The 12,427-nt window shown below is 38.3% G+C and overlaps 1 protein-coding gene across 14 annotated transcripts in view; it reads left to right on the top strand.

The window, feature by feature from the left end:
* LOC131055414 (tRNA-specific adenosine deaminase TAD1) overlaps nt 1–12,427 on the top strand; it is a 110,036-nt gene that overhangs the window by 74,124 nt on the left and 23,485 nt on the right. For 7 of the 14 annotated variants that reach the window (XM_057989883.2, XM_057989886.2, XM_057989888.2 and 4 more), the window contains exon 9: nt 2,585–2,775. The exons of 3 other annotated variants lie outside the window; for them this stretch is intronic. In XM_057989883.2, the coding sequence (XP_057845866.1) occupies nt 2,585–2,775 (191 nt within the window). Of the gene's footprint in view, nt 1–2,584; nt 2,887–12,427 lie in introns of all 14 variants that reach the window. 4 more of the 14 variants (XM_057989889.2, XM_057989891.2, XM_057989890.2 and 1 more) reach the window with 2 other exon arrangements.

Raw genomic sequence — 12,427 nt, 5'->3', positions numbered from 1 at the left:
GTGTTGGTTTGCTGGGTCGTACCCGCTAGTGCAGATGTTGTGGCCTGCTCAGTGAACAACACTTGGCTCATTTGCGTACTTCGGGTTTTCATGTTGTAAGGGCATTCCTTGATGGAGTGTCCCATCACTTGGCAAATCTCACAAAAGGCCTTCTTCGGGTTGGTGCCTTTTGTGTGGCCTTCTTCCTTACAATCAGTGCACCACACGTCTTTGTTTTTGCTCGTGCTTCCTTTCATGTTCTTAAATTCCTTCAACATACAGTGCATATCCTTTTGAAGAGCTTGCACCTTCTTACTTGATGATTCGTCACTACTGCTTTCTCCCGAGGACTCCTCTTCTCTAGAGGACTTATCCTTTTTCTTCCGCGATGTTTTGTCTTCACTTTCCAAATCCATCGCGCGGTTGTATGCGTCATCGTATGAAGTGGGCGGTACAATCTTCATCTTCTTCCGCAGGGATGACTGCAACCCTTCCACGAACCATCTCTTCTTTAGTTTGTCAGCAGGCTGGTTTTCCATCTTCCCTAGTAATTCCTTTAACCGTCGGCTGTATGTTCGCACTGTTTCGTGCTTTCCCTGCTTTGTGCTTAATATCTCCGCCACGATCTCATTATCATCCCGAAGGAGTCGAAACTCCTCCTCAAAAGCTTTCTGTATGTCATCCCATGTTCCCATCTTTGTTTTATCCACATCAGAGTACCAATCAATGGCTACTCCTCTAAGAGTGGCAGGGAACTGCACCACCCAATCTGCTTTGTCAACTACCCCGTTGGCTGACCAAATTGTCTCACATGTACGACAGTGCTGTACGGGGTCATCGTTGCCATCTCCATTGAATTTAGGCAACTTCTGTGTGCTCGCCATCGAGGGGGGTCGTCTTCCTGGAGGTGGCTGTGGCTGCGTCTGTGCGCCGCTCCCTCCGGTGCCGATGGTGTGTCCTGCGTGGGTGATTGGAGGTACGGTGCTTTGCCTGTTGTGTGTGGCACCTGCAACCGTATGGTTGTCCTCCCCTCCGTTGTCGCCCGCACCCACTCCTGGCTCCCTCTCGTGATCCTCACTTCGTGGCGTAAGGGATGAGTTTCTAAACTGATCCCGAGTCTCTTCGACTAGATTCCGTCGTAACCTTGTTTCCTCCAGAAACTCTTCGTGGCTTCTCACCCTACGGTGTTCTGGCGACACGTAGAAATTTCCCTCGGCTTCTGCACCCTCCGTGACACCTCCTTGGTTCCCTTTGGGCCACCCTTCGGTAGGTCGTCCTTCGGCAAGTTGCCTCAGCCTCCGTCTACGTTCTACTTGTTGTTCTAGAATCAAGGCCCTCTGCGCGGCCTCCCACTCGTCCATTTCTGCTTTCTTATTTCTATCTTTATTTAATAGGTTGGGCATTAATTCCCATACATTTCCATAATTCACAACACATAAACTAGAACACGCCTTTATTAATTCATTTCGTCAATACAACTCGTGTCAATATTATAACACCTTTATTTGAATATAAAATGTTCCGTTATCCCTATGGGATTCAGGGTTCAATTCCTTCCTGGCCTCGTGCCATCCTGCTCCGCTTCCTGACGGCTGCTTTCTTCGTACTGTTGAAGAATTTGTTGGCGTCGCTCTTCCTGGGCAATCTCCTCCAGGCAAGCTTGTTGTGCCAGCGATGCCTGTGCAAGCAGCCGGGGAAGATGGTTCATCAACCGATTTACTGCCGGGCTAACCTCCAGCGCTGTCCACACGGCATTTGGTGGGATTTCCGCCTCCATGGCCTCTCGTCAGACGTAGGTCTCGATGGCTACCTGGAGCAGAATTGAAAATTCCCTCGTCGCAGTGTCTTCTCCGTTGTAGAGCTCTGTTTGCGTGTCGTCGGCCTTTGGGTTTATCTCACCAACGGGTAGGCCCATCGTGTTCGTGCGCCATCCGCGTCTTCCGTTCCTGAGTATGTCTAGGCAACGATGCCAAATGTTTGCCCTCTCGGGTGAATAACTTGAAGTACACAGATAAAGCACGTAATGCAGAATAATAATGCCATAGATATCAGGTCAAATATATAAGATGTTATTCCATTCGTAGTCGTTGTTCGTCACAAGTTACATTTGGAAGTATATAAAGATACCGAGGGGGTGCGAGCGCCAACCGTCGCACCGCAACTGCCACCCCACGATTGCCAACTAACCAAGACAATTACAACTTAATTAACTAGTTTTATTTTCATGTACAATATTGCTGCCAACATCATTCTCATCTTATGCATTGTTACTATAGGCATCTAGTTTATAGCTTATCATTCTTTAGCAATGTTATCATGCTCAATTTTAGCTTAATTACATCTTCATTCTAGCTTATTTTCTAGAATAATCATGAACTCATATAGCTTAATCATGCTACTCTTGCTAGATCATGCATTTTCATCATTCAAATCCTCCATCTAAGTGTAGTCAAGTCACTGGAATATGCATAATCAGATCTGAAAGCATTTTTCATACTCGCATTTACTAGGAGGCAATAAGTCGATTAGCTATGGTTTTGTCTTTCATTGTTTTAATTCACTAACCATTGCTTGTAATGATTTATTGAGTGCATTGTGGTTGCAGGTACAGGTACACTTCACAGAGCACGACACATCTTATCAATTCATTTTAGACCTAGAAACTTTTGAAGACTCCATCCGTATCATTCGTGCATTCGTGAAACAATCATCATCAAGCATCTTTAGAGATTCAAGGCTGCATATCCATCATTCAAGCATTGTGGAGCAAAGTTACATCAATCTTCATGCAATCCTGTGTGTGTGATCAAAGTTTTTCATGTTCATGTGTTTGTCATACCATTACATTCAACATTTGTGATTATATTTAAAGAGCATTGCATCATCATCAACAATTGTAGATTTGAGGTATATCTCCTTAATATTTATTTCAGTAAATGCATTATTTCATTCATGGTTAATTCCAAAACCAGGGTTTGACCTAAGGCAAACTCCTATCCACAACATCTTTCCCTTTCTTTCTGTGTAGGATAGGTGCAGAGATGTACTCGTGAAAGCCAACAAAGTCAACAATGACGAATAGGTTAGCTTTCGATGACGGAATTTTTCGGAGGACCAAGGTGGATTTGTGCTACCTGGTTCTGAAAAATCAGGCCGAACTTCTAAGGACATGTTCTAAACATCATATTTTGCCCAGATCCAAGTTTGTGGCTCCATGGAACATCTATAGCTTACTGTTTCTGTCAGATTTGCTTCAATAATCCCTCATTTTACCCTACTTTCACAATTACGTTACATTTCAACTTAGAGGATAGTCAAACCCCAACTAGTTGATTCCAATTAGAATTTCAGTCTCTTTCCCATAGGGATTGAGCCTAGATCTATTGGGTTCAACCCTCTTTCAATGTAATTTGTTTAATTGGGCTATTTAGTGGATTTACTTAGTGAAATCCTAATTTCCAATTTCCTAAACCTTACAGATCCACTAAAAGAATCCCTCATGTGAGAGATACAAATGAGTAAGTCTATGTGATCCCCTTGCAAATTTGTTAAGTCCATAAAAATCCATAAAACTCCACAAGGTTCCTCCACTGCTCCATTGAAGACAAAAAGCATTAGCAATACAAATGTCATGATTCCCCCCTAATGCTGATGTGGAAGTGTGATGATGGCAAGCCAATTGAAATTCAGTTTTTTGGCACTTTAGATTAGTGCATTTACAAAATTATATGCTGTGGAATGAGTTCTTACATGTTTTATGTCAAGATGTGGACAATGAGGACATATATCAATTTGTCTTTCAAACCTCAACAAGTTGACAAAAACAAAATTTAAAACCCCCCATAATGCAAAATATAGATCCCCTGAAATTATACAATGGATATGGCACTTTATTTTAGTGCATTTACAAAATAGAAAAGATGTACGAGTCCTCAAAAGAGGCATAATTAGAATTTGATATTTAGGAATACTGTCATGAAAATAAACATCACCACTATGTAGAGCTTGAAAAACTAGGTAGGTTAAAAAAAGGTACTTAAAAAGGTATTTGTATGAGCCCAAACAAGTCTCTCAAAGTTCTAGAAATTGGGATTGTGTAGGGTGTCCTTTGAGAAACAACAAATTGGAAAAAATCCGTACATCATTTTGCAAAATAAACTGCAATATTGGATAGAGCATGAAAAAACATGCATAGTAAAACAAAAATCACTCAAAAATCTGTATGACTGAGAAACGGCCTCCTGAAGTTGAGGCAAAAAACAAAACAAGTCAACAAAGAGGGGTTCAAACTTGGGGAAAAATGATGACTTTAGTATAACATCATGTTGACTTAGTGTTGATTGGGTGTACGAACATGTTGACATGGCAGATTGACATGTCCGTACGGATGACTGATTGGGCATTGACTGTAAGTGACATGGCACAAATGTAGGCTGTACGGTTGCTGACATCAACAAAAATATCATGGGTGGCAAATTGTTTTGGCTGACAGAATATTCCATTTGCCTAACAGAATATTTTGTCGGCAGTTGTGGTTGGCTAGAAAGTGTGTAAATGGAATATTTTGCTTGGAATATTCCTAGTCGGTGACACTGGTGTAGTTGACTGCACAGGGTGATGTCATGTGACAGTCAGTGCTTAGACTCTCCACAAACCAGCAATATGAAAAATGAGTAATGTCATAAGCAATTGCCACAAAATGTACAAAAGGTGCCTTGCATACAAAGCCAACCAAGAAGAGGTGAGAAGGTAGGAGTGAAACTCTAACTACCCCTCCAAGTATGCAACAAGTGTAGGATTCTATAGACAAGTGTTGGGACACTTGGTGAGTCTGCATGAGATGAAACAAAAGTCTAGCTGACCTCTAAATAAGCTTAACTATAGTGTGAATAGGACTCAACTAAGTAGGCTAAAAGAAAACTAGTTAGATAAAACACCTTTTCACACTAACAAAAAAAGTTTGTTAGATGAAGATTTTTGGCTACTCTAAAGCATTGAATTTCAAGAACACATCCAAGAGGAAGTTTGAAAAACACAGTTTACGTCAATTGTTTTTGTGAACCACTTGATGAGCAACTTGCCCTCACTTTTGGTCAGTCACTATCTGACTACAAAGATGCCAATACAATTCTGACTAGGATGGGAGATCGATAAGAGAGACTGATATGGGAAAGTTTTATTGAGGTGAAATTACGAAATATGTAAAAGACTTTGTAATGACAAATGGGAGCACAAGAAGTGATAAGTTTTGAATATTTGAAAGATAAGAGATCTTAGAAAGGTAATTTGACAGTCATATGATGGATGTTTAATATCTAAATTTTGTCAAGCATGAATTTGTTTTTTAAAGTCATTGTATCAAGCTCTTTTAAGCATGAAGCATTTTCGAGATATATCATAGAGGATCTAAGATTTTAATCAAATGGAATTGAAGAGCAAGAACAATTGGAGTTGACTGAGGATGTGGGGAGCCATGCTGCAAGGATTGCTTAGGGCTTTGTAGGAGTAGCCAATGATGATTTCAACCATACTTGCAAGGGTACTCAAGAGTGTACAACACTATTCTAATAGAAGAGTAGGATCTTTTAATATTATGGTTTCAAAATATAAGGTAATAGTTGTATTCTCTATCTTTTCAAGTTGAATAATTGATTAAGATTGTAAATTTATCATAGAGTCTGATAGAAAGAGTTAGGAGCAAAGGATTGTCCATTGCTTCCTGTGAGCTTGGTGTGACTGATATCAAGCCTTCTTAGGTGGAATAGGGAGGATGTTAAGTTGCTAGAAGTTCTCACATGATTCTAGTTCATTCACATAGGAACTAGAAGACTTGTTCTTCATACAAACTCCAGCTGAACCAAATTGTATTCACAAACAAATAGATAAACATCAATTTATTGACATCCATTTTGCTATACAAAACTAAAAATGTATGATGCAAGAGGGGCTTGGCAATTGACACCAACCAAAAATAAAAATCTCTTTTATCTTCTGTTTGTGAATATGGCATTGGGCTTCTATGGTGCGGAAAAGCTTGGGGAATTCATTTTTGAGCATTTAAACATATTATTTATCATGTAATTTGGGGTATCTCACTTGGTGGGATTCTCGCAGATTTATTCTTGCCGCTTTTGTGTAGGTTAAGGATGGGTTATGACACCTCTTTCAATATGAGGTTTATGTATGATATTCATTGAAAATGCAAGAGCATTTATTACATATCATAGACGAGGAGTTACATGGCAGAGGCGCTTTGACTTACCAAATTTAGCCTTGGGAAATGGAATTCTCCATTTGCATGTTGACGCTAATTCATTTACATGTTGGAGAGGATGCCCCATTTGACTATTTTTAGCTGGTGGATGATTCTTTTTGAAGGGAGTTATGATCTTGACTTGGTCTTCATTCTTGGAAGGCAGCATTTCATTTTGGTGGTGGAGAGTTACACAATGCCCATCTTTACACATCTTGATTTTGGCATCCTAATTAGAAGAGAAGAAACTTACAAATAATTGCTTGAAGATTGAAGGAGAGGTAGCTTCTATAGAGGATTGAGAAGACAGAAGGGAGAGTGGTTTTCTTTGTTTGCAGGCTGCTAGAAGCTCATTTTGAGGAGATTGAGGAGTATTCAGTGTGTGGGTGTTTGCAAGTGATGGATTTTAGGAGTTGTTCTTATGCATGTCATTTCTGCAATTTGGAATTGTTGAGTTTGCAAAAAGGAAAACTTTTTCAATATTTTGCCAAAATCTTGGGTGCATGTTGTTTGGTAGAGAGCTGAAGTTTAGTAGTGCAAACTTTTGTAATGGCTTAAGTTATTTGATCCAGAAAAGAGTGGTTATATCTTGCTAAGGTTTGGTGTTCATAGATGTTGGTTTTGTAACTTTGTTTTAATCTCTAGGGGAGGCTCAGTCATATTTATGTAGAATCCATGCATGTCTATCTTGTGTACATTGAATCGGATCTATTGTTGAGAAAATCTTTGTATTAGCATGAATTTAAGTTGTTGCATGAGTTAGTATTAGGTAGTTGAATCTCGGATGGGTGTCTTTGGTGTTGGCTGCAAGGACAAGGCTGCCCTTCATTTGGTTCCCTATCCTTGGTTGCATCAATCTAGATAAGAGTGCATCATTGCTTAGAAGTAATATAAGATAGCCATAAATGAAAGTTGGGGACCTGTTGAAGGGAAAACAGTCTTGTGATCTCATCTTGTTGGTCATGGTCAAATGTTTCTTTAAAAGCCAACTAGAAGCCTTTTCTAAGATGAGGTTAAGTCAATGTTAAACTGATAAAGCATGGGAGGCTTCCCTCAAAATGATATCCTTATCCTACTCTTTCTAGAGGAAATACATCGAACTGTTCAAACTTTTTTTTATTGGTTAAACAATATCTTCAATTTGTCTATGAGACTAGAGAAATTTACACCAAGTGAGTTAAGTTCACCAACATTATAATTGAATCTGTTTTGAAACTGACATTGACCCCAACACCTATGTGTTTGCTCCTTTTTAATTTTAGAGAAATTTCAAGATTTATATACTTTGTATGAGCTCTTGTTTATATTTTTCTAGATATATTTAAATATTCACCATTTTGAAATTTCAGCTTCTTTTAGTTTGTTTAATCTTTTTTAGGTATTTTAATGTTTATTACACATTGTACGTTAATTATTTCTAATAACATAATAGGTAACTAGGAGAACATATGCTACCATCATTGTAACTTCCTTATTAATAAATAAATGTGCACACACATATTCCTTGTATGCTCCTTTCTCCCATCTTCAGTAATTCCAAACAGGGAAACATTATTGTGAACTTTATTACATAAGTCATTCACGGATCATCTTCTTGCACCCACATATTGCATTCCTTGTAATGATGTTTTTATCAGCTATATAGAGGTCATATTAGTGGGTAGTCTTGATCTAGTAATAGCTTTTGGGATAAAAAATTGCACTTGGCTACCACTGCAATCTGTTTTTCCATATGTTATGAATACCCTCTTGGATCTAGCTGAGCCCAAAGTGTAGGAGAGCCTATCCACTCTTGTTGTTTGCCCGTAATCCTCTATAATCTGTTGATGAACTATTGTTTTACCCACATGAATAACATTCCCCTGGCCTTGTTGGTAACACTATGTTCTAGGATCATGGGAGTGCAGCTTTAAGACCTAACAGGGTTGTTGCTGGGACTGCTGTGTTATTACCAGTCCAGGGTTGTTGCTCTGACTTTCTGTGCTTGAGGTATTTCAATGTTCATTACACATTGTAAGTTAATTATTTCTAATAACATAATAGTTAACTAACACAACGTATGCTACTATCGTTGTAACTTCCTTATTAATAAATAAATGTGCACACACATATTCCTTGTGTGCTCCTTTCTCCCATCTTCAGTAATTCCGAACAGAGAAACATTATTGTGAGATTTATTATATAAGTCATTCATGGATCATCTTCTTCCACCCACATCTTGCATTCCTTGTAATGATGTTTTTATCAGCTATATAGAGGTCATAGTAGTGGGTAGTCTTGATCCAGTGATAGCTTTTGGGATCAAAAATTGCACTTGGCTACCACTGCAATCTGTTTTTCCATGTTATTTTTCAGTTGTAGCAAAATACCTTGTTTAAGGTTGCCTCTAGGAACATCCTCTTGGGCCTAGCTGAGTCCAAAGTGTAGGAGAGCCTATCCGCTCTTGTTGTTAGCCCTTAATCCTCTATAATCTGTTGATGAACTATTGTTTTACCCACATGAATAACATCCCCTGGCCTTGTCGGTAACACTATGTTCTAGGATCATGTGAGTGCAGCTTTGAGACCTAAAAGGGTTGTTGCTTGGACTGCTGTGTTATTACCAGTCCAGTTATTGGTATTCAGTAAGAAACGTGATGTAATAAGGGGGGGAATGTTAGGATTATTACATCATTTGTAGGTTATAGTTGGTAGTTTTACTATCTTGTACACAATAGGTAGTTAAGTAGTTTTGAGCAATTGGTGGAATTGCTTGCATATTTACTTTGTATAAATAAACCTTTGGTGAAACAATGCTATTATTGCAATTCCAGCATTTGAGCTTAACACACACACATGCTTGATCTCTTTGTTGAGAACATGGTTATACTGAGAGGGGGGTGGGCAGGGTGAATCAGTATAATGTTAAACGTTTACTTTTTCAACTTAATAACAAAAGCACATAACTTAATCCCAAAGCATATTCATTTGATATAAACATTCACATGAAATTTAACTACCATGTAACACAAGCAGAACACAAAATATATATATGGAAATCCTTACGTGAGAAAACCACGGTAAAATAGCTTCCCTATACATGGAAAACTTCTTTTACAAATTTGTAGGTATCAACCCACTAGAGGCACCAACCCATCATTCAATTAGTGAGTGCTTTACTCACTAGAGGCACCATCCTCCCATTTGAGTTTCCACCTTACTAATGTTGCTAATTCAATGGATGATGGACCCACCATAAATCTTTTCAACAAATCTACGATAACATCTTTCTCAAAATTGATATGAAGTCTTTCTTAAAACTGCTATAAAGTCTTCCACAAATCTATGACAAAATGATCACAATAACCTTCTTCAAAATCTGCAACAAGTCCTTCAATTATGCTATGAAATGACTCTAAGTCACCCACAAAATTCTTCACTATTTTGCTATAATGAAGTTCCTTATACCATTTCCAAATCCGATATAAATCAGACCACAAATCTGCCACAATGTGGTCACAAATTCTCTCTCAAAATCTGTTCTAAACTCTTCTTCAGATATGCAATAATATTCTCTTTACATTCTTCTCAGGTCTGCAATGATCTTCTTGTATATGTATATCTGCTCTTGGTGTATGCAACTTATTTATCTTCCTTTATCAACACCACACACACACACTTCTAATTCCAATCTCTTTCCATATATATATGCCTTTACGTCTAAGAGTCACACCCTCTTGAAAAGATATTTTATTTAGGAGTCATATCTTCCTAATTCTTAATTGCATCCCATCATTTAGATAAATTGTATCTCTTCTTATTTCATTGATTAAGTCATCCCTTAACAACTTGCCACCGTTAGAAAGATAATTTCTAAACAAATCGCTGCTTTTTATGATGTGTAAAGAAGACAAATTTGTCTTATCTAATTTTTTTCTTTATTCATAAAAGAGATCACAGACTTTTGTCTTATTAGTTTTCAATAATGAATCGCTGCCCATTTGCTGTAGTTGATATGTATCAAATCACTGCTTATAATGTTTGTCTTAATCTTTTTGTCTTCTCTTATTTTGTCTTTTTCTTCTTTTTGTCTTTATGTGCTTTTTGTCTTGTGTGCTGCAGAGAAAAACTTTTTGATTGCTGACTTTTGCTCCATAATTTAATGAAGTCTCCATATAATACTTTCTCAGGTTCTACTGTGTTTGTTTTGTCTAACTAATCATTCCTTCGCTCTCTGTATATTAGAATGATGGAAACTGTATAGTAATCGCTGCACAATTTAATTAAATCAATCTCTTTAACCTGATCCCCAATCACTGCTTCCAAATATTGATCTCTGCTTATCAAGTTAGAACCAATATCAATTTTGTATGGAGTCCATAACCACTGTTATACTTGTGCAATGAAGATGATTGCTGCCTTGTTATTATTGTATGTGCTGACTTGTCTTTAACCATAACCAAACTGCTCACTATCTTGAATATACAGATTTCTATCAACGCGATGGACTGAATTTAGTCTAATTATGATATTGTCTTACATTGCTTCCAATACACTTCACTGTTGTCATTTGGTTCCAGTTGCATCATCCTTAACTATAAAGATAATGTAGAGGGCTTTCTCTTTTGCAATCTGAAAAACACATCTTCAAATATACATACATTTCAACTTGAATCATGATGTGTTCAGCATACTGCATACTCATGACAATATTGCCTCTTATGTTTGACATCAATGACAGTTCAATAATCTCACTTTCCCATCTTGACATCAATGACAAATAATATCAACATGCTTCCCATACTGCAACAAACAAGATTGAATCTTCAAGCAATTCAAAGAGACTTTCTGTGGCAAGGAATGGATGCTAAATTCAAATATGCACTAGTGGCATGGGGCAAACCATATAAGCGTAGACAAGATGGGTGGCGTGATCTGCAAAAAAAGATATTTTCATCAGCGGCATGGAACAAACTATGCAAACCTAAAAGCAGTGTTCCACGGAGTTTCTAAACTGGGGGGACGGGTTTCGGGGACGGGGGGACCAAGGGCCTAAATTTGGGGACGGCGAGGGGACGATGGGGGGACAGTGGCAGAGCGGTGGTGATATAAAAAATAAAGGTGAATTGAAATCTTCAAGGCAAAATCTGCAATATAACATCTCTGTGAGTGCCCCATGAAAGGCTAACTAGTTTTCACTTTTGCAATCAGTATGTAATGGCATGTGACATATAGCAAGCGACCCAGTGGCATCCTTGCCAGAGGTGGCGGAAGTGGTGGTGCTGTGGGGGGACATTTTCCCCAAGTCCCCAAGTCTTGGAAACGTCCCCCTATAGGGGATGCGGGTTTTTTTGGGGGGGAGGCGTCCCTGTGGAACACTGCCTAAAAGAGAATGGGGGCTTAATCTGAGAAATATAGCTATTAGTATTTTCAACCAGGCTTTAGCAATGAAACTGGATTGCAGATTGTAGAATAATAATTTGAGCTGGACCAACAGTATATATTATATACAACAAATATCCACTTGGTTCTTTTGTAGGAATCTTCAATACATGTTGGAAGCAACCATTATAAGGCATCACCAAACTTATCAAAGTTTGAACTGATTTGCTTCAGTAACAGTTAAAACTGGAAAGTGGGAAATAGGGAGAATTGAAAGCACCCTGTTAATATTGACAACTAAGCGAACTACAACATTTACATCAGATCAAGGGATATGTCTAACTTAGTGACTATTGTAAATCTGGAACATTTTGACTTCTGCTTTGAAGTATGGACTCTACTCAGAGAATAGAATCTAACTATGCTGATCAAAACTGTGCTCTCATTAGGATCTTGAAAATCTGACAAGTGTTCCTATCACAAATAGCTGAGGAAATGATATGGCTATGCTTTGGCTTTAGCTTACAACATTGTAAGCAATGCACAATCTAAACACCCGGCCATAGACAACAGAGGATGGTGATGTGAACCACTTAATATCAGCCCAATAAAAACATCACTTCTGTTGATTATTCATAATAAGATTGTGATAATAGACGAGCCATGGCAGAGAGGTTGTATAGGGTCCAATATATGCGTAAATTGCAAACAAGATGCATAATCTATTCAACATCTTTTCTTCTACTATTCCTATGCTTGTTCTATTTTGTTTACAGCTCTTGGAAACCAGATGATGTTGCATTGTCAATTTATAAATGGACAAGGATTAGCAGTG

Source organism: Cryptomeria japonica, chromosome 8 (genome assembly GCF_030272615.1).
Source record: "Cryptomeria japonica chromosome 8, Sugi_1.0, whole genome shotgun sequence".
In the NCBI taxonomy this organism is placed as follows: Eukaryota; Viridiplantae; Streptophyta; class Pinopsida; order Cupressales; family Cupressaceae; genus Cryptomeria; species Cryptomeria japonica.
Note: the sequence above shows the minus strand (reverse complement) of the source record. Positions and strands in the feature narration are given on the sequence as shown.